Below are 21719 nucleotides of genomic sequence, written 5' to 3' on the forward strand. Positions count from 1 at the left end.
CACGTGAACTGTGGATGGGGTTCTCTGTCCCAGGCGGTAGAACTCGCCCCAGGAGCCTGCTAGGACGACAGACACAGGGACTGCTTGGCTGGTTGGCCCCAGGATGGGCCTGTCCAGCTCCAGGGAGATGAGAGGCACAGAGGTGGTAGGACTTCATGGCCCCCCTGCACCCCTCCAGGTCCCCTAATGAAATGGTCACCCCAATACCGGCAGCTTCTGAGGCCCCACCGTCGGAGACAAGCTGACTTACAATAATGACTTTATTTTAACATATTTAATTACAGACATAAAATAGCTGGGGAAGGGGGTGCGCCCCAGCCGAGCCCCACCCTGGGGCTGCCAGGAGGGGGGTGCAGGTGAGGCCTCCCTGACGACCCTCCTTCCAGGGGTCTTCCTATGGCGGGGCCCTATTGCTTTAGCAGGGGAGGGGCCATGCAAGCAAGGGGGGCGGGGAAGCCTCTGGGCCCCGGCCCCCACGGCTGCACTGGCCTTCCTCCAGAATGCCCAGTCGGAGCCCCACCCTCAGCCTCTCCACCTCCTCCTTCTTTGCCGGGGGAGCAGACCGTCTGGTCAGCCCCCCACCCCCTCTGCAAACCTAAAGGGGAATAAATACAAACTTTACAAAGTAAAAGGGGGTCCAACATTGCCCTGGGCTGGGCCTGGGGTCGATGGGGAGTGGGGCCCTGCCACGCAGGCCTCACATCATCCCTAACTGCAGCAGCGTGCTGGCGTAGGCCATGGGCTTGACGTCGGGGTGAGGCTGCAAAACCAGAGGCACACAGTCAGACACAGAAACGGGTGGGCAGCAGGGGTGGGGCGGGAGGAGGGTCCTTGGAGTTCCAGAGGCAGAAACCAGCCCTCCCCTGAGAACGGCTCTCCCCTCTGGCCCAGGCTGGAGAGAGCTGAGGACCCGGGGCGGGGGGGCAGACTCACCACTGCTGTGAACTGGTGGAACTGGGGCCGCAGGTCGGAGCCCCGGAGGTGGATGTAGGCGGCTTTGTTCCCCATCTGGTCGCTGCGGGGACAAGGGCAGAGGGGCCGTGTGGTCAGTCAGAGGCTGGGAGGGGCTGGGGGATGAAGGAGGAGCAGGGAGAAGGGTTCCGGACAGAGAGACAGGGACACAGATGCCAGGTGAGAGGAAGCGAGGTGGAGAGGGGCCCTGGGAGCCCAGAAAGAGGTGCAGGGATGGAGGGGAGAGCCTCGTGGGTGCCGGGGGCTGGGAGGAGCAGGCCCAAGAAGCAGTGACAGGATGGGCAGAGGGTGGAGGCAGGGCTCAGGCCAAAACACGGTCCCTGATCTGACCACGCCCTGGCTCTAACCACCAGGCAACAAGGGGCACAGAGCAGCGTGATGACTGGCCAGCTGGGATGGACTTGGTCTCGTCCAGAGCATGGGAGACTCTGGTTTCTTCGACCAAACACTAGCAAAGCGGAGGGCAAGACGGACGAGGAACTCAGAGACCAGAAGACTGAAAACGCGGTCCTCATCTGGGTCCTGCTTGGAAGCAATCAACTGCAAAGAGACACTGAGGAGGGACACGGGGAAAGGGAACTCTGGCCGGGTTCAGGTGACCTGAAGGACTGGCAGTGGTTATCATGGTTACGTACAGAAGAGTTCCTTCCTTCAGAGACGCCCTGGGCCATCACTGGGTGGAAGAGAGGATGCCTGGGGTTAGCTCCCTAAGAGCCCGTGGCGGGGGCGGGGGAGGGCGAGAGTCGGTAACTGTTGAACCTGGGTGACGGGTTTGTGGGCGTTCATTACAGTATCTGATGTATCTCTGGAATTTTCTATCATGAAAAGTTAAAAAAAAAAGAAAAGAAAACCAGTGGGCTGGGAAGAGCGGCCCGGTGGGTGGTAGGTAGGGACGCACCAATAGTTGGGGGCAGAGAAGACAGTGACGCAGCGGCCGCCGTGCGCCACCTCATAGCCCTCAGCCTTGACCTCGTGGCTGCGGATGATGTAGTCCAGCTTGTTCTCCTCCAGGAAGGCCTTGGTGACGTCCGGCCCGAACTGGCAGCTCACGCCCCGCTTACTGACCGAGCGCCCGTTCTGGGGAGACACGCAGCTCAGGGCGTCTACTCCCCCCGCCCCGCCAGCCCTGCCCACAGCCCACACCTGCAGACCACGGCCCCGGGCAGACTGACCTGAGGCTGTGGGTCTGACCAGAGCAGGTCGCACATGGGACCTGGAGGGGAGAGAGATGAGTGTCAGGGGCTGGGCGAGGGTGCCGCCTTCCATGGAGGGCACGGGGCCCATGAGGCGGGGTTCTGGGTCACCACAGGCCTCCCTGCCAACCTCCCCACCAGACCCCGTTCAATCTGTATGATCCCCAAAGCTGGAAGGAGTATGTTTTTAAGTTTTTTTTTCCCGGCTGCACCTTGCAGCACGCCGGATTGTAATTCCCTGACCAGGGATGGAACCCAGCCCCCTGCAGTGGAAGCGTGGAGTCCGAACCACCGGACTGCCAGGGAGGCCCCTGGAGGGAGTTAAATAAGTGACTACTGCAGACACTCCTGCTTCCTGGCCAGTGCCGCCCAGGAGGGAGGTGCACGGACCCAACATGCAGGAGAGGAAGTTGAGGCTTGGCCTCGCTGTCCTTTGTCCGCGCGGGCAGGGCCAGGGCCCGCAAGCCCTGGGAGGGAGGGGCTGCCCCCGGCCACGCAGTCACCTGAATCTGGGGGCTGCCGACTCCGCTCAATCTTCCTGATGTCGTCCAGGGTGACGCCGTCTTCACTGAACAAGCCCCCGTGCATGATCTGGGGTCAGGCGGGACAGCAGTGTGAGGGGAGGGGCCGGCCACAGCCCCACCCCCTGCCTCGCCGCCTGCGGGGCGGCCGGCGGGAGCCCGCCTCACCAGCACTTTGCCGTTGATGCACTGGGCCAGCGGGAGCCACTCGAACACCTCACTGAAGAGCTCGTACATCTGGGCTGTGTACTTGGCCTTCACCTCCCCCTCGAAGCCATAGATCTGGTTCATGTTGTCCGTTTCATGGTTGCCTGGCCGACAGCAGGATGAAGAGAAACCTCAGCACCCCGCCGCTGGGCAGGGCGCCCTCCAGCTCACACCCCAGCCGAGGCCGAGGAGGACCGCGCAGCAGCCCCAGCCAGCGGCATCCACGCAGCACCCCGCGGGTCCTTCCCAGAAAGCCCACGAGGTGGAGACGCTGTTCTCAGCCCTCTGTCCAGAGGGGCAAACAGGCTGAGAAGATCCATGGTGCATGGTCACAAGGCCCAGGCTGGCCCTGATCACGGAGTGGCAGAGGCCTAGGTTCAGCCCTGGTCCTGACCCTAAGTAGCCAGAGGCACGTCCCTTATCCCCATGAGACTCGGATTCCTTCTTAAAGGACCAGCCACACTTATGCTAGAAGCATCAAGCAGGGGGTGGGGGGTCTTGGAGGAGAAGAAAGAAGCCCCCTGCAGAGTGCCTGCCGTGGGCCAGTCCCACGCCTGGGCTTCTACCTTCCCACCAGAAACAGTCCTCCTCCCTCTGGGGCTGGGGGAGGCCAGGCCCCCCACGGCAGCCGAGTCTGGACTGTTGAGTCCAGCTCTTCACCTCCTCCTCCAAGGAGGCCTGCAGAAGGAACGCATGGGATCTGTATCACGTGCCAGGTGCACTGCGAGAACTCCTTGAACCTGGATGTGAACCTGGAGGGCATCAGCACTCCTGTCCCCTGACCAGGGATTGAACCTGGGCCCTCTACGTTGCGAGTGCGGAGTCTCCGCCACTGGACCAGCTCATGCGTCTCAGAGCCCCCAACCCAGCCCACTGTCCTCACTCCGTCCTGCTTCTCCTCCACTCCTGGTTGCCTCTCCTGTGCACCGCCCCACCTCTCAGCAGGCAGGGGCTCCCCCTCGGTCCTTACTCCCTGGTGAGCTGACCCAGCCCAACACCACACATACGCTGAGGAACCCCCACTTTATAGCCCCCAGGGGCCTCCTAGATATCTCCTCTCTGCCTCACAGCCACATCCAGATCCAAGCTCCCCACCTTCCAGCCCACACTCTGCTCTTTCCGTCACCCCCCAAGTTTCTCAGTGACAGCCACGGCTCTCCAGATGCTCCAGCCAAAACCCGGGAGTGCCCCCCTCCAACCCCTTCTTTCTCTCACATCTGCATCCAGCCCACCAGCAGACACTGAGGCTCTACTTGAAAAGCGAAGCCCCATCCAACCACTGTTCCCACCTGGGTCCAGCTACCACCAGTCTCCCTGCCCCCTCTCTTAGCTCTTGGTCTGTTCCCCACACGGAGGCCCACAAGTTCTATTAATACCAGAGATGGGCCCTGACCCTCCTCTGCTCAGAGGCCTCCCATGACCAAAGTCCTCACTGGGGCCCACAGAGCCCCAGTAATGCAGTGCTGATGCACAGCGCACAACCTACCCAACCTCACAGGGCAGCCCCATGCACGATCTCAGTGAAGGCACGGCTAACACACCTGCAGTCACTGTCCTGCACGTGCCCTGCCCAGGGCCCCACGCTGACCCCAGACCCCACACTGATCCCCCAGACCCCACACTGACCCCAGACCCCACACTGATCCCCCAGGCCCCACACTGATCCCCCATGGCCCCACACTGATCCCCCATGGCCCCACACTGATCCCCCATGGCCCCACAGTGACCCCAGACCCCACAGTGACCTCCCAGACCCCACACTGATCCCCCAGGGCCCCACACTGATCCTCCAGGGCCCCACACTGATCTCAGACCCCACAGTGACCCCAGACCCCACACTGATCCCCCAGACCCGATATTGACCCCAGACTCCACACTGATTCCCCAGGGCCCCACACTGACCCCAGACCCCACACTGATCCCCCAGACCCCACACTGACCCCAGACCCCACAGTGATCCCCCAGACCCCACAGTGACCCCAGACCCCACACTGATCCCCCAGACCCCACACTGACCCCAGACCCCACAGTGACCTCCCAGACCCCACACTGACCCCCCAGGGCCCCACACTGACCCCAGACCCCACACTGATCCCCCATGGCCCCACACTGACCCCAGACCCCACACTGATCCCCCAGACCCCACACTGACCCCCCAGCTCACCTCGAAGTAAGTGAAAGTGATCTGGGTACAGGAGCTTAAAGCCAAAAAGGGTGAGGATCACTTCTACGGAGAAGGAGCCACGGTCCACAAAGTCGCCATTAAATATCTGCCCTGCTAAGGAAAACAAGGGGGAGTGCTCCCTCCCCAACCCCTCCAACCCCACTCCTGTTGGCACCACCCTGGGGTCAAGAACGCCAGCAGGGCTCGGGGCACCTGGGCCCTCCTCACCTTTTGGGTCTGGCCCAGTAGTTTGGCCTCTCTGAGCCTCAGAAGGTACCAAGGTCCCCAGTCTCGCCTGCTTCTCAGGGAAACTGACGGCAGAGAGACCCTGGGCGGTTAGCCAGCTTGAGCTCTCCCCCAAACACAGGCCCAAGGCCACAGGGCAAACGGGACATGGGCCTGGTAGCCCCGCCCAGTGGTCATTCATCAAACAAGTATCCTAACGTGAGCAAACACTTATATAACGAGGACCGGGGCCTCCGAGCCTGTCACAGGTTTGAACATGCTACCGCTCTCAGTAGCCCAATGAGGCAGATCCATTTTACAATCGACGAACCTGAGGAATTGAGAGGTGAAGAGACCTGCCCGAATCACACAGTCGGAAAAGGGCACGGCCAAGAGGGAAGCCAGGCATGGGCAGGGCTGCCCACCCTCACGTATGCACTCTGCAGCAGCACATGCGTCCAGCCCCGTTTCAAGATGAGGAGAAGCTGGGTCTTGGACGCACTGGCCTCGTGCCCAGGTCACAGCAGGCGGGCACCAGCCCGGGCCTGTCTGGCCCCGGAGCCCAGAGAGCAAGGCCGCCGGCTGCTCCACCCCGGCTCGGGGCCTCTCCCTTCTCAGGTTCAGGCAGGGAGTCCTCTCCCTCCTGCACCCCACACTCGGGAGGAGAGGCCGGGGAGGAGGGGTTGGCCCTTCTGAGGAAGGATACGTAGGGGTTGGTCTCCGAGGGTAAACCGTTGAGCTCAAATATGTTGAGGAGGTCATAGAACTGGCCGTGGGTGTCCCCGCACACTGTAATCTTCTCTGTCTGGAAGAAAAGAGGCCGCCGGAGAGGGAGGGGCCCAGAGAGAGATGTGGGGAGGGGGCAGAGGGGAGAGGAGGGGTGAGAGGTCACAGTGGACGGAGAAGAACCATGCAACAGACACAGGCGGGGAGCACAGAAATGCAGAGGGGAGGAGACAGAGAGGAGAGACACAGGGTGGGGAGGAAGGGAGACCAAGCCGGGGGGTGGGGAGGGGGTTCGGGGGGGGGTTCTATGAGTTTCTGAGCTCCGTGGCCCCTTCCCAGCCAGGGAGCTGCCCACCCGCCCGCACACTGCCCCCAGCGCGCACCTCTTTGAGCGTGGTCTCCACGAGCGTGCTCAGCTTGGAGAGGACCTCTTTGACCTGTACTAGAATCTGGAAGGCAGGGCAGGCTGTGAGTGGGGCCAGCTGGAGGGCCAGCCGCCCACCCTGGCCCCGGGGAGACCAGATTGGCCAGGAGATGCTGCTGGGTGGAGGGCAGCAGAAAGGGGAGGAGGGGGCATGAGAGGCCTGGCCGAGGGCGGGCCTGCTGGGAACAGAGCCTGTAACCCGAGTGGGCTATGCGGCATTAAAACATCAGGACTATTTCATGGGAAAACCCAGATTCTTCATTTCTCTTAAAACAATCAGCATCAGGCAGAACCACGTGGGATGAATCCAGATATGGAACGTTTAACCGACTAGCTGGCTTGCAAACATCCAAGTGTCAAAGTCACAAAAATCTCCCCAAAAGGCATGAGGGTGCTTTAAATGAACAAAAAAGTAAAACGGCAGACCATATGCAATCATTGATCGCTCAATGGATTCCGGATTAAAAAAAAAAAAGCACAGCTAAAAATGATGTTTGGGGGAAAAAACTGGGGAAAACTAAAATATCAGCCTGGAAGTACAGACACTATTAGTCCTTACGGACTGAAGACGGACCTGACAACATCGTGTACCCCTGACAGTGTTTGCAATAACGGCCAGCCTGTGGACTGCCTGCTTCAGTCAGTATCATTGTATCACCACCACATTTCCAAGATGGGAACGACTATAGTCATGCAGGAGAATGTCCTGTTTTTAGAGGACACAGGTTATGGTGCAACTTATTCTCAAATGGTTCAGGAAGAAGGAAAAAAAGAAAATACTGTGTGTGTACACAAGCATATACATAGAAAGATAAAGCAAAAGTGTCAATATCTCAATAACTGGTGACTAAGTGAAGGGGCTATGGATGTTAACTGTGCTGGGCTTTTGACTTCTGTGGGTTTAATCAATTTGCTAAGTAAAAAGTTGGGAAAACAGTGCTAAAAAAGAAAAGTAGGAGGTATCCACTTTCGGTCAGAATGTACAAAGTTATAAAAGGTTGTCACTCTTGCCTTAATGATGGAAACAAGTCAAGAAACAAAAAGAAAAAAGAAAAAACAAAGAACATCCTGAAACATCTCAGAGTGAGGACTCAAAGAAACCTAAATGAGTCAAACTGCAAGAGAGCGAGCGACAAGCTCTTCCCGGGGAACACGGTGCCTATGCCGCCCCACCCCCGTCGGTGCAGCAGGAGGGCAAGGCCGAGAGGGCAGCGGGTGTGACACAGCACCTCTGCCCCAGCCTGCGTATTCTTCCCCATGGCCACACAGAGGCGACGTGGTGGACCAGAGCCACCTGAGGCACAAAAGTGGGGGCGAGACTGAGAGCAGAGCGCCCCTCAGACACCCCAGCCTCTGGCAGCGGGGCTGAACATCAGAGCGCTTTCCTACAGCTCCGTGAGCTGGAGGCCTGACAGCGCACAGGCGTCCCTGGGATGCCGCCAGGGCGAAGATCCCGAGCCCCGCGCCCGGAGAGTCCTGCCTCCCCTCTGGATACATCTGGAAAGCTGCTCCTGAACTGCAGGGGGGATGGACACAGCCCCTCACTCTGGCAGCCCAACAGAAGCAGGGCCTGCCCGTGTCTGCAGGAGAGGTATCCGCCTCCATCGCTACTGCGCTTCTACACAAAATGTCTGGCCCACGAGAAAAACGCAGTAAGACGGAAAGAGCAGATAAACGGAAGCAGACCCAGAGCTGACCCAGATGGTGGGAGATCTAGACAGAGACTTTAAAATAACTGTGTGGAAAATGTGTTGAAGGATCTCACAGAAAAGGTAAATGACATGCATGAACATATGGGGCTGAGAGACGAAAGCTATTAAAAAAGTAACCGACGGAAATGCTGGAGATGAAGACTTCACCTGCAGGGTGCCCGGCACACCGTGGGCTCAGCAAGCGTCAGCCGGCGGGACCGCCCTGCTCCCTGTGCCCCCGCGGTGGTGGGGTGCAGGCCAGGCCAACGCCCTAACGCTACCCCGGGTCCCGAGCTCTGGCGCCTACCTGGTAGGCGCACTTCCGGTGCAGCTTCTTCTGGTCCTTGTACCACTGCATGAGCTCCTTCATGAAGGCGATTGTCACCCTGCCGTCCTCCAGCTTGGGCCCACTGTACTCATCCTCGATGGCTGGTGTGTGAGGGGGGGAGGAGAGTCAGGGGCCGCGGCCACTGTCAGGGTGGGAAGTGGAGCCTGGCCCCCAGGCACGGGGCAGGCTCAGCGCTGGACACACAGGTTGAGGGGACGGGGTGAAGACTCCACTCCCCGGCCGGGGCCTTTCACAGCTGGCTCCTCTTGCTCATGCGGGCTCACAGGCCCTCTCCCTGACCTCCCGCCTACGGGGCGTGCCCTCTCTGGCAGCCTCTCCCCACGACTTGACCTGCTAGCATTTAACACGTGAACGATCAGTCCTGTCTCCCCACTAGGACACCCACTCAAGGGGGCAGGGGCTGTTTGGGTCACAGCCGTATTCCCAGTGCCCACAACAGTGGCACAGTAGGGACCCAATAATCATCCGTGGAAAGAATGACAGACGCCTCTGAGCACCAGAGGACCTATGGACAAATTAGGCCCGTGACGGATGGGTGCAACTGCGGGACGGATACAGCACGGCAGCCTGCCCGCACCAGGCCTCCAGCCCCCACTCTGGACTGCGGGGGCTCCAGGAGCACAGACAGTGCGTAGGCACGGGGACCAGAGGCGCCCCGGCACGCACGGCGCAGCGGGGCGCCCGGGCCTGACTCACTCATGCTCTCGATGTCAAGCGAGTCCACGACGGAGCGCTTGTGCTCGTCGCCTGCAATGGCCCGCTCGAAGGCCTTCTGCTTCACAATCTTGTTGCACTCCTGGTATTTCATCTTGGCATCCTTGTCGTGGGGCTTCACCTTCACCACCTGGTACGCAAGGCGGGCAAGAGAGGACAGAAGGAAGGAAAGAGGCTTCAGCACCCAGGCGAGGCGGGGGCACCATGACTGCCCTTGGCTGGCCTGGCCCGGGGCTCCACGGACGCTGAGCAGAGCACCCGGCCCCGTGCACGAGGGGTGCAAGCCTGGACACGCTCCCTCTCTAGGTCTTGGTTTCTGAGTCCCCAAACTGGGTGCGACAGGCTGCCCACACGGGGCTGCAGGGAGGGAAAACGTATTAACCCATTCAGATGCTCTTAACACACCACCACTGACCATCGTCAAAATAAAACTGGCCCTGCTCCAGCTTTCTCGCTGGAACCAGAGAGGCTGGGAGGACCCTGTGGGCTGGATCCCAAGTCATGATTTACAGCCCAACTCAACCGAAGAGGCAATGACTGGCTGGATAACCCAGAGTCTCAGTTTTCTCATCTATGAGGTGGGGGAGGTCACAGGCTGTTGGGGAGGATAAGGAACCGGCACGGGCCTGGCACGCAGCCCGAGCTCTGCGGGCAGCCGCCGGCACCTGGTGCTCACGCGCCCGGGGTCAACCTCCGGCCCTGGGGAGACCCGGGATGAGTGAGTTCCCTTGGTTCCCTCCTGAGGAAGGTGGAGGCGACAGAGCATCAACCCCGAGGGCCGCTGGGAGGACGGAACGAGCAAACACGTGTGAAGGGTGTGCAGCAGTGAGTCACCCACGGCCCCTTTCACGGGCTGCCGCGTCTGTGACATGGGATTGCATGCAGGAAGCACTGGGCGCTTGGCCGTGGGACACACTCAGGTCCCAGGAAGAGGAGCCCCTCCCCTCCCCTCCCACTACTTTCTGCCTCGCTTCCTACAGACTCTGATCCCCCAAGTCCAGAGGGAGCGGAGGCTGCATTCAGGCCCCAGCTCTGCACTTACGTGCTGGGTGACCGTGGGCAAATGAATTCACCCCTCTGAGCCTCAGTTACCTCTAACTCTTCCTGTAATTATCAGTGGATCCTGCCTGACCTGCCCCTCCTCTTGGCCTCCCCAGGAGTGGACTCCCACAGCCCTGTGCTAGGGTGCAGAAAACGGGGGTGCCAGGCGGCGAATGCACCCTGGTGGAAAGTCTGGCTGTGTGTCAGAAGCCGGGGCAAAGGTGTTTCCTGATGGGCCCAGAGGGGCAGTGTGGCTCACCCCCGAGAACGGGCATGCAGACCAGGCCAGGTGGCAGGAAGCCGGTCAGGGCAGGCTCGGGTCAAGGCGCCCTGCCAGGTGGCTCCACCTGTGGTGGGGTGTGGCGCAAGGCCTGGGAGAGAGGTGGCCCCAGACAGCCCCTGGAGTCCTTCCCAACAAGCAGAGGTTAGGAGTCCACGGCCCAGGGTGAAGTCCAAACCGCCACTCTGCCTGGCCCACGAGGGCCCGCCTAAGCCCTCTGCGTTCCCTACTTGCCCAGCGGGAACCAGCCAGACCAAAGCCACAAGTCCCCAAACATGCCGGCCCCCTCTCACCTGCAGGCTGGTACACCCCTGGCCCAGAACACCTCACATCCAGCCTCAGTGGCTCTCCAGCTCTGCATCCTCCTCCCCCAGGTCTCAGCGCCCCGCCCCGGCCCTCTCCCATCTCCCAGGCTGGGTCAGGCACCCACTCTGGGCTCCTACAGCGCCCTGGGCTACCCCCCACCGCCCCGTCCCAGCCCTGAGCACCGCAGGAGACGGCTCTACCTGCCCAGTGGAAGGTGGTCGTGGCCACGAGGGCAGGGCTGAGGCTGTGTCCCAGGCGTAAGGAGCGCCCCGAGTGGACGGATGCCCCACCAAGCATTTCCTCTGAGCCAGCGCCCTCTTTTCAGAGAGCTCGTGGGCCAGGGTGTGGGCCGGAAGCAAACACTGATGACCCCGGCAACAAAGGAATAGAGCAGTAACAGCGCCCAGCTAAGCTTTCTCTGTGCCTGACGCTGTAGCGATGACCCGCTCACTTTCTCCTCAGAGCAGCTCTGTGATGTCATCACAGCTCCACTTCATGGACAGACAGGGAAACTGAGGCCCGGAGAGGTGAAGTCACTGACCCAGGAAGCCAGGACTCCGTTCTCTTCCTGCTGAAGATCCTGCTCCCACCGCACACACTGGGACGGGTCCCCCTCCCCACCTACTGCCACTGTCCCCACAGCACCCGACACGCCTTCCAGGGACATGCTGTGGATCCTGGTCTTAAGAGCAGGCCCTGGGGCCAGGCCTCCCGGTCTGCCTCCAGGCCTTGCAGCCAGGGGAGGCCCCGAGGCCTGTTGGCTCAGAACTGAATGCTGGACTTCTCTTTAAGAGGGATCTCACAATGGCTGATTCATGTCAATGTATGACAAAACCCACTACAATAATGTAAAGTAATTAGCCTCCAACTAAAAAAAAAAAAAAAAAAAAAAAAAAAGAACACCAGCCATAACCCAAATAAATAAATAAATAAAAGAGGGATCTCACAGCAAGTGGGGTCTGGGTTGTGTCCGGTCAGCATCCTGACAGTGATGCCAGGCATGTCACTGGGGGAAAGTGGGGCAGTGGGGTCTCTGCATTACCCCTTATACCTGCATGTGAAACCACAACGCTCTCAGAATAAACAGCTGTTTTTACAAAGTGGTTTCAGCTGCGAGTATTTCCAGGCAGTAACTCCAGGGACTCAGACCGATGAAATGGTAACAAGGGCTCTTGACCCCCACGTAATACCACGGGGCCGGAGTCTATCTGGGAAACGGGAACTCTATGAGTTCAGGAAGGTGACCCAGAGCACATGCTCCATGCAACAGGACGTCCCCAGCAGGTCTGGGTGGTGCCTGGTAACCACGCTCACTCCTGTTTCTGCAGTAAAACCTCCAGTGGCACCACATGGGACTGCAAACCCTCCAAAGCCAGGAAGTCCCAGGAGGAGGTGGGGAGTATAGAAGGAGTACCCCAGACCCGACCTGGGCCCTCATGACTGTCTGAGCTCCAGCCACAGACAGGAGAGAACACAGGCGGAATCTTCTGAGAAGAGGACCCAGTAAAGTGGTGGGGAATCCTGGAGCCAGGGGCCCCATGAAAGAATGAACTTGGAGATGAGAGAGAGGCGTTGGTGGGAGGATTCAACACGGACCTGGAGAGGGGTGATTAGCCCCGGCCCTGGAGGCGGAGCAGAGTGGAGACACCCCCGAGCCCCCAGCCCCTAACAAGGCCCTGTGCCTGCACACAGCCCTCCCTGGGGGGCTGTGGGCTCTTCCCAGACACCCCCAGGAGAAAGCGCACCCAGAAAGTGCCCCTGAGTGGGGGCCCTACTCTCACTGAGTCCTCACAAGGCCACTGAGGCAGGAGATCCAAAGCGCTCAGCCTGGCAACCTGACCGTGGAGCTGGTGCATCCAGTCCCTGCACGAGTGACCTGCAGAACTGTAGACCATGACTCAAGAATTCACACCTCATACACACCCGTATTCACATAAATGAAAAATATTCTCATACACACGTATCTGTACTTCCTCCAAACTGAACTGCCGTCTTCTCTAGTCCATCTGATGAAGACAGAAGTGCTGGTTTCAAATAGCCCACTGAGCATTACAAGCATGGACTCTGGATTCAAGTCTCTCGTCTCTGCTGGGCGACCTTGGAGGAGGGACATCGTCTCTCTAGACCTCAGTTTCCATGCTGTAAAATGGTGAATCCGTTTTCCTTCATGTACAAAGCACATAAAGAGCTCGCGACAGAGCTGGGCCAGCAGCGAGCGTGCAGAGGGGGAAACTGAGGCTGAGAAAGCAAAGGCCCTTCACCTGAGGGCCAGGCTGTGTGATGCCCTAACCAAGGCCGAGTCTTGTCCCGCCTCCAGCGGTGCCACGACTGAAGAGGGGTCTGAGCCCATCCTCCGCGAATCCCCAGCGTGTCACCACACAATAGCTCTGGAGGTAGAGACTGCATGGGGAGCCACCCCAGGCTGGCCCCTCTGCCCTGCAACCAAAGTCTGATGAAACGTGTCAGGAAGGACAGCCTGCAGGCAGGCGGGTGGTCCAGGCAGGCAAGGACCTCAGGCTCCTGCAGGGGGTCCCCAGGGCTGCTGGCAGAGCCCTGAAAGGAACAGCAGCCGTGACCTGGACCCCAGGAATTCTGCAAGGCCTGGGATAAAGCTGTGTATGCCGGTGAGATGGCGGGAAGTGACCATCTCAGACTCCCAAGAGCATGTGCTGCGAGGCCCCAGGCTGGGTCAAAGCAGTGAGAAAACCTCCATTCCGGGCCCTGGGGAGACGGCCCTGCAACCTGGGAGGGAAGACACCGTGCAGATCTGCACTTGGGGCTCCTCTCATCTGGCCCCCCTCCCTTCTCTTCCCAGCCCCTCCCCCCTTTGGAGACCTGCCCCCACCCAGCCCAACTGCCCTCCTGAGTTACTAATTACTGAGCCCTCCAGGCCCCGTGACCTGTTCTCACACCACTTCAGCAGAGCCACCCTGGAGGTGGCCACGCCTCTCGGCACCACCACCAGATGAGGACACCCCAAGCCCAGGCCGAAGGCCGGCTGGAGGACGGATGGGGAGCCCAAGCTTGTCAGGACCCTGCTCCGCAGCTCCTTTCTCCATCCTCCGGGGGGGGGGGGGGGGGGGGGGGCACCCAGCCCCCACCTCCACTCCGCCTCTCGGGCTCTAAATCACCTCCTTCCTGCCTCTGCTCTGCCCTGCCACGGGTGCCCTGGCCTGGGGCTCAGCGCAAACCTGCACTGAAGGCCGCCCTCCTCTCTGGGCTGGCGGCCAGCGGCCCGCCCCGGCCGCCTGACCTGCCCCTCCAACCGCAGCCCGCAGCTCTCGGCCTCCCGTGTCGTCCCGCCTGATGCAAGAGAAGCTGCTCAGAGCGTGGGACGGAGAAAACGAAGGAGGGAGTGAGGGTGTGTGCGAGTGTAAGGGCGGCACGACAGTCAGTCACTCAACAAACGCTAAGCCCCTGCTGGGTGCCGGCCACCGTCCCAGGGAGAGTCCCAGAACAAAGAGAGCCCCTACTCTCAAGGAGCAACTCTCTGGACGGGGGAAGATGCCGGCCGGAGGCTGGGCTGCCTGTGCTGAGACCCCAGCTCCACTGCTTACCCACTGCATGCAGGTGGGTGGGGGACTTGAGCCTCCTGGGCCTCAGTCTCCCCATCTGTACAATGGGGGTAACCACAGTTCTCGCCTCACAGGACTGCCACACGAGTCGCTCAGCCGGCTGACGTGAACAGGAGAGGACAAGCCTGGCACGCAGGCGTGCTCTGTGAGGCCTGCCCCCATCACAACCAAAGCAGTGACAGCATCGGGAGCGGAGGATGAGCGACTGGCTTGGCCAGTCCTTGTCGTCCTCCGGGTCCCCTCTCTCGTCTCCTCATCCAAACTCACCCCCGCGTGCTGTCCCTTACAGCATCCTGCCCTATTCTCTCTCCCAGGCCCACATCCTCACCTGCAATGACTGTTTGCCCTCCCAATAACAGGTTCATTTTTTGCCCTCCTCCAAATTATAAGCTCCACCAGAAGGGCTGTGTGCTTCTTGTTCACCAACAGTAGTAACAACAATAATCAGAATAGTTAATTGCATGTGCTGACTTCGTGCTAGGTGCTGTTCTAAATGCCTGAAAAGCAGAGGCTCATTTGCTCTTCACAGCAACCCCGAGAGGCAGGTCTTCGCCCTCCCATTTCAGGGATGTGGGGAAGAAGGCAGAGACAGGCCAGGTGACTTGCCCAAGGTCACCAGGCAGCGAGGGCAGAGCTGGGCTGTGAACCCAGCTGGCGTGTGCTGGATGAGCGAGCGGTGAGTAAATGTGCGCACAGCCTCCTCACGCCTTGCCCGTCAGGTCTGGCCAAGCACGAGGAGGCGCCAGCCCGCCCCGCCTGGCCCTCAACACCAGCGCGGCTCAGGCCCGCTCACCGTCTCGTAGTCGCGCAGGGCGGCCCGGAACTTGCCCAGCGCCATGTTGCTGGCGGCCCGGCGGTAGTAGCCCTTGATGTACTTCTTGTCCATCTCGATGGCCCGCGTGGCGTCGGCCAGCGCGTAGCCGTAGCACTCGGTGCGCAGGTAGGCCAGGCTGCGGTTGCCGTAGTAGATGGCATTGCTGGGGTTCAGCTCGATGGCCTGGCTGTAGAACTTGATGGCGTTCTCGTAGTCCTTGGCTGTGAAGATGAAGGGGGCGGGGATGAGGCAAGGGGGCCATCCCCAGCCAGCAGGGTTCCTCGGCTGGGTACTGGCCAGTCCTCCCACTTACAGATGGACAAACTCAGGCCCAGAACAGGGCTCAGAAACGTCTCTCCAGCCTGCTCCCCTTCCTGACTTGTCCCATCCGAGCCCAAGACCAAATCCCTAAGTCCCTAAATCACTTCCACATACCTGACCACCCAACCATCGCCCCCCAAGGCCCCAGCTGGGCAACACTTCCTCTGGGACTTCCGGAGGGTCTTCTGAATGTGCCCCGGAGAGGGTATGTTAGTATTATATGTTATGTGTTATATATATGTTATAACATATATATGTTAGGGTATTCCCAGCCCTGAGATGGGAGTCAGCAACTCTGAGTCTGCCCTGAGCCCCAGAGCAAGCACACAAGCCCAAAGAGGGGTTCCAGTAGAAGAGGAGGAAGTGGGGACGGAAAAGGGACCTACTTAGGTCTCAGGAAGGCGACACATCAAAGAGACTGAAAGGAAGAGATAAACCAGACCACAGGAAGAGCTTCCCCACAGAAGGAGCAGCAGGTGCAAAGGTACTGGGAGGAGAACATTATGTTCGAGGACCAGTGAGCGGGCGGTGTGTCTGGGGCAGGCTGAACCTGGGGAGGCGGGAGGTGAGGGCAGGGGGCTGGCGGACGCATCCCGAAGTCCACAGCCAGAGCAGGGTGCAGCGACAGGGCGTGACATCTGGCCAAGGGGAAAAGTCCATTTTATTTGAAATGAGCCATGGCCGTGCCCTGCACGTTCCATCTCGACCCGGGGCACCCACACGTCCCCACGGCACAAGCACCGTCTGGTGCTCCTCCTACAGCAAGCCAAGAGGTCTCGTCCAAGGTCAGACGCCCAGTCTCTATCTGCAGAGCTGTCTTGGCCCACGTGGCCGTCCAACAGGCAGGAGACCGAAGCCAGAGGGAGCGCCCGACCTGGGGGGACTTGATGTGCCAAGTGCCTTGGGGGGCTCTTGGCACACGGGTCCCCACATTGAACCCTCATGGCACCCCCAGGATGGCTGCGCTAGCCCCACTTTCCAGATGAGGCTCTAAGAGGAAAACCACATCACCCAGAAAGTGGCAGACAGGGATTCCGAGTCAGGCCAAGCACCATGAGCTCCCGTGTTCATCCTCTGTACCAGTGGCCTCTGGGGGAGACCCGCATGGGGCAGACACAGACATGGGGGCAGGCAGCCTGGGCCCATCCCCGCTCTACTCCTAGCTAGCTGCGTGTCCCAGGGCAACTTACGTACCCACTCTGAGCTAAAGTTTCAGACAGTCCTCCCGTCCCTCAGCCTAAAACGAGAACTCCTGCCCTAACTCCCACTGTTCTTTTCTCCAGAAGCATCTGAGAAAACAGGACTTTCCTTTGCTGTGTTTGCTTATGGCCCATCCTCCTAATGTGAACTTAAATCCTGTAAGGGCAGGGGCGCTGTCTGTCTTACTCTGAACCCTGGCCCTGTCTGAGGACACAGCAGCCCCCTGCCCTGCTGTCCAGGGGCTCATGGTCCAGCTGGAGGGTGGGAGGGACACACCGCACACAGATCACCACCCCCAGACAGTGACGCCCGCAGTGTCTGTGGCTGGGGCCACCCAGAGGGGATGCTGGGGCTGAGACTCGGAGGAGGAGGAGTGAGTTGGAAGAAAAGCACGGAAGAAGAGGATTCCCGGCTCCATGAGTGGTTCCTGAACGAATAAAAGAAGGAAGGTAGGAAAGAAAGAGAAAGACAGGACACACCAACAGTAGAGAAGGAAGCCAGGTGCTGGGAGATACCAGGAACAATATAACGATTCCTTCCGCAGGCTAACGTTTGGCAATCTTTCAAATGACTTGGATGTCACCTCCTTTGAGAAGCCTTCCTTGACACCAGGCGGGGTCAGGGACCTCTCCGGGCGGCCCCCGCCCCTAGGCTCTGCTCTCCCAGGCCTGCCCCATTTGGGCAGTCACTGTAAGGTGATGGGTGTGTCTCCCTGAGGATGGTGAGCCCTGGAGGGCAGGCCCAGGACTTCCCAGAAACACGCTGGGGTGGAATGAGGCAGCCAGAGTCTGACCGACCCTCCCTGGAATGCCAACACCTTCGAGGACTCCTTCCAGCCTCCTGGCCAGGTTCCAGAGGCCAGCGGCCAGCGTGCCTGCCGTACCTTTGGGCATGGGGTGGGGAGCCTGACATCGGGCTCTGAGGATCCTGACCACGAGACCCTGGACAGACAGCCTCCCCTCTCTGAACCTCAGCTTGCTCATCTGAAATGTGGGAAGCACAACCGGTCCCACCTCATGGGCAGACTGTGAGGGTTAAAGGAACTCTCAGATGAAATGTGGCTACAGCCGAGAAAGCGATCAGCAGATGCTCGTGAAAGGACTGAGCGACTCGCTGAAAGGAAGAGACTAGAAGAGAGGAAGCCGGAGGGGCCTGGGCGTCACAGAGCTGCCCGACAACAGATCCCGGCCCCGTTCTACATGCGTGCACGTAACCCTCAAGAGAGGCTCCATTTTAGAGAAGAGAAAAGTGAGGTGCAGAGAAGCTAAGGTCTTCCCAGGGGTCACACAGCAGGTAAGACAAAGAAACAAAATTTGAACCCAGGCAGCCTGAGCTCTTAACCGTGTGAAGTCTTGGACTCAGAGGCCTCCTTGGGGGTTAAATGGAACCCCTCTCTTTATACAGAAGGCAGTGGGGGGCGATGAGGCTCAGAGAGAGGGGAAGTGGGGTGAATGACAAGAGGGACCAGGCTCTTCCCTCCTGGGGTCTCTGAATCAGAACTGAGTTCCTAGGGGTCAACCAGCCAGGGTCCTGCGAGCCCCTGGGAGCCCTCATCTGCCCCCTCACCGCCCCGGGGCCAGCACGGCTCCAGGTAGGGCTGTGGGTAAGGGCTCTGAATGTGGGAGCCAAGCACGTGTTGAGGAAGGGGGATATCCGGGCGGTGCTGTTCGCACACTCTGACCTTGAGCAAGCAGTTTCACTTCTCAGAGCCTCAGCTTCCTCTATAAAACAAACAGGGCCGCTCCTGCCTGCCTCCCAGCGCCCGGGGGAAGATTAGACAAAGTGGTGTACCTGGCCACCACAGGGGCTCAATTAAGGCGAGCTGTAATTAATCTTTTTATTGTTATTCCCCTAGCCCCGGGGTAGGCCTCGGTGCCTACAGCTGCCTGCCAGACAGCAAGGGGCTTGGGCCAGGAGGGGCACCCCCCTCCATTCCAGCTCAGTACCAGCGCCGCTGGCTACCTGCCCAGTCTCAAGCCTCCCAGAGCTCAGAACCCAGGTCCTGGGGGGGGGGGGGGGGGGCAAGGAGCCCCCCGGAGGGCCCACTGTTTCCCAGAATTCTCCCTTCATCTCAGCATATGCCCCCAGGCTTGCCGTTCTTCTCAAGCCCCATTTCAGGGGCAGTCTCACCTTCCACATCGCCCCAGGCTGGAGACTGGGCCCTGGCCTGGACACCTGATCCGTCAACCCTCAAAGCCAGGCAGTCACCTTGTTCTGTCAGGTCAACCTCCAGAAAGTCTCTCAAATCTCTTCTTTCACATCCATCCCGAATGCCCATCTCTGCCCCAGTCTGGCCTTCATCCTCTCCTGTCCAGGGTCCTGTCTCAGCCTCCCCCAAGCTCTCCCAGCCCCTGGTCTTGCCCCTCCGGGGGGGGGTCTTCCTAAAGCACAAACCCCATCCCGTCCTTTCCCCACCCAGAACCATCCCTGGCTCCTCAGAGTCCCCAGGTGGGACGCTCAGGTTCCCCCTGCAGCCTCACCATCAACCCTGGCCTCTCACGCTCCAGCCCCGCTCACTTCCTCGGTGCTGGGCTCACCTCTGGGCCTTTGGCATCCTTCTCTTCCTTCCTGGGGTTCCCTCTCTCCAGGTGAGAGAGGGAACTATCATTCTCCCTCTGAAGCACTCCTTGAGTCGGTTTCTGTCTCTCTGGCCAGGTGGGCAGCACCCCCATTCACCTGTCCACCATCCTTGTCTCTTTATGGGTCTCTATCCTCGTCCTTGGGTCCAGTCTCTGCAAGGCCACTGGGGGATCCCCTTCCATCACTAAGCAGCCTGTGTTGCTCCTCTCTTCAAATGTCCCATGGCTTCCTGCCACCCTCATGATGACATCCACACTCCCTGACCCACCTCCAGGATCTACCTCCAGCCTCACCTCTCACCAGTCCCACCTCCTTCTCACTGCTCTGGTCTGACCTGATCTTCCCACCAGAGGCTAGCTCTCTGCTAAGGCTCAGATCCCTCCCATGCCACACCCCACCTCCAGGGCCCTCTGCTGTGGGCCTCCTCTCTCTCCTGCAGGATCAGCTCTATTGGTCTATACTCTTAGTCTCTTCTGCTCTCAAAAGAAAAAAAAAAAAAAGGCAGCGTCCTCCCACCCCCCAATTTCTCCACTCCCCCTCAGAACCAAAATTCTCAAGACCCCTGTCAACACCGGCTGTCTCCACTTCCTCATTTCCCACTCACTCTTCAGCGCCCTCCCCTCTGGCTACCAGCCCCATCATCCCCTAGAAATGGCTTGGGTCAAGGCTACTACCAACAAGTTACAGAGCCAAATCCAACGATCAATGCTCGGTGCTGGCTTTTGCAGCATCCCATCTCAGGCACATCCCCTCCTTCTAGAAGCACTCCTTTCTCAGCTTTCCTGGTTTTCCTTCCACCTCAAGGACCACTTCAATGCAGCCTCTTCAGTTCTAACCACTAGAATTCCTTGAGTTTCTACCCTAAGCCCCTTCTCTTCCAAGGTGACCTCATCCATTCCCACAGGCTGTTACAGTCCACCCAGAGGCTGATCCTGCCCAAATTCCTCACCAGAGAGTTCCAGGCTGGTCCATCTCTCCACACAAGGGCTCCTCTGGGAGAGCCGAGTCAAATCTGAACTGGTCTATGCAGTGACTTATGAAACCCTAAGCGATCTGGTCCCTGTCCTAAGCTTATCTTGTATCTGTTTCCCTGCTAACTTGTTAAAGTTCCAGCCAAGCCAGCCAGTCAGCTTCCTTTCCTTTCTGACCTCAGGGCCTTAGCACAGGCGGCACCGCCCACCTGGGACACTCCTTCCCAATTCTCCTATGAAACTGAAATGCCTTTTCCTCAGTAAGGCCTTCCCTGACCAACCTCTCTAAGGTCGTGGCCTCCAACCCTTATTCTCTACTTCTCTGTTGGGGTTTTTGCAAAGGACTCATCACAGCTTCTAAGTATTTTATTATTTCTCTGTGTGTTTGCTCAATGTCTGACTCTCCTGCTAAACTACAAACTACCTAAGGCAGGGCCACATCTGTGTCACCTGCTGCTGTGTACCTAAAGTCAAGCACAGTCCTTAGCACGCAGCGGATGCTCAATAAACGGACGGAATCAATGAATGAATGGGTGCGCCCACATCCTACTTTCCTAAGATCCTAAGTCATACTAGTCTTGGATTGCCTCACCTCTACCCCCAGAACCTTCCCTCTCCTGGAGTAACCTCAAATCTCCTCTTTCCTGGCCCTCCCATCTAATGATCTATTTCCCATTCCCATGATCGCCTGCTCTACAGGGACAGTTCCCCCCCTTCCCCCAACTTGGTGCCTCTCCACTTGGAGTCTCCCCACTTGGCAGCGCCATCACTCCTCCGCCCCATGTCACGACTTGGTAGCGCCCTCTTCAGGTCGCGCCATAAGCTGACACCTCTGGGGTCTCACATTTGGTGGTGCTCCCATTCTGGTCCCCCTCCCGTTTCACACTTGGAAGCGCCCTCCTCAGTCTCCCCACTTAGCACCCGCTCCGCTCGCCACTTCCAGGCATCACCCCTTCTGTCCGCAGCCCCCTCTGTCGCCCCTTAGTAGCGCCATCCTCGCCCTCCCCACGCCCGGTCACTTGGTAGTGCCTGCCCCGCGCCCAGGCTGCCGCTCCGCGTTGCCATGGTTCCGCGCGGGCCCGGCACCCCTTGACTTGGGGCTGCTCTCCACCCTCCCTCGCTCCCTCCAGGGCGGGCGCACCTTTGAAGTAGTCGTTGGCCTCCGTCTTGAGCTCCTCTGCCCTCTTCAGAGCGCCATCAGCCGGGGGCTCGTCCCGGGGGGCCTCAGCACACTCAGTCCGCTCGCCCTCCGCCATCGCCATGCCGCAAAGCGACCCCCACCCTGGCAACGGCCGCCAGCGGCACCCGGCCGAATCGTCGCGAAGGAGGGCCGACTTGCCGCTGCCGCTGCTGCACAAGTGTCGTAAAGCGCGGGCCCCGAAGGCTCCCTTCGCGCGCCTGCGCAGGGCCCTTTCGCCATAGAGCGCGCGGAGGACAAGGTGACC

At 59.6% G+C, this 21719-nt stretch overlaps 1 protein-coding gene across 1 annotated transcript; it reads right to left on the reverse strand.

Moving 5' to 3' along the window:
* Positions 1-242: 242 nt before the first annotated feature.
* PPP5C (protein phosphatase 5 catalytic subunit) lies at positions 243-21556 on the reverse strand. The gene is made up of 13 exons (XM_070450676.1): positions 21416-21556; positions 15182-15423; positions 9169-9316; positions 8431-8552; positions 6392-6457; positions 5989-6087; positions 5058-5163; positions 2855-2997; positions 2669-2756; positions 2145-2185; positions 1871-2049; positions 934-1015; positions 243-760 (listed from the first exon to the last, which is right to left on the reverse strand). Exons 1-13 carry the CDS (start codon positions 21534-21536, stop codon positions 698-700), a joined length of 1500 nt encoding a protein of 499 aa, XP_070306777.1. The 5' UTR covers positions 21537-21556; the 3' UTR covers positions 243-697.
* Between the last annotated feature and the right edge of the window lie 163 nt (positions 21557-21719).

Source organism: Odocoileus virginianus, chromosome 20 (genome assembly GCF_023699985.2).
Source record: "Odocoileus virginianus isolate 20LAN1187 ecotype Illinois chromosome 20, Ovbor_1.2, whole genome shotgun sequence".
In the NCBI taxonomy this organism is placed as follows: domain Eukaryota; kingdom Metazoa; phylum Chordata; class Mammalia; order Artiodactyla; family Cervidae; genus Odocoileus; species Odocoileus virginianus.

Bases quoted from the DNA above. Each gene is read 5' to 3' on its own strand.
- PPP5C (XM_070450676.1), bottom strand. From the start codon at position 21,536: ATGGCGATGGCGGAGGGCGAGCGGACTGAGTGTGCTGAGGCCCCCCGG. The intron at 15,424-21,415 runs GTGCGCCCGCCC...TCATCTTCACAG, and splicing joins GGCCAACGACTACTTCAAAG to CCAAGGACTACGAGAACGCC. The intron at 2,186-2,668 runs GTGACTGCGTGG...TCTCCCCTCCAG, and splicing joins TCGGCAGCCCCCAGATTCAG to GTCCCATGTGCGACCTGCTC.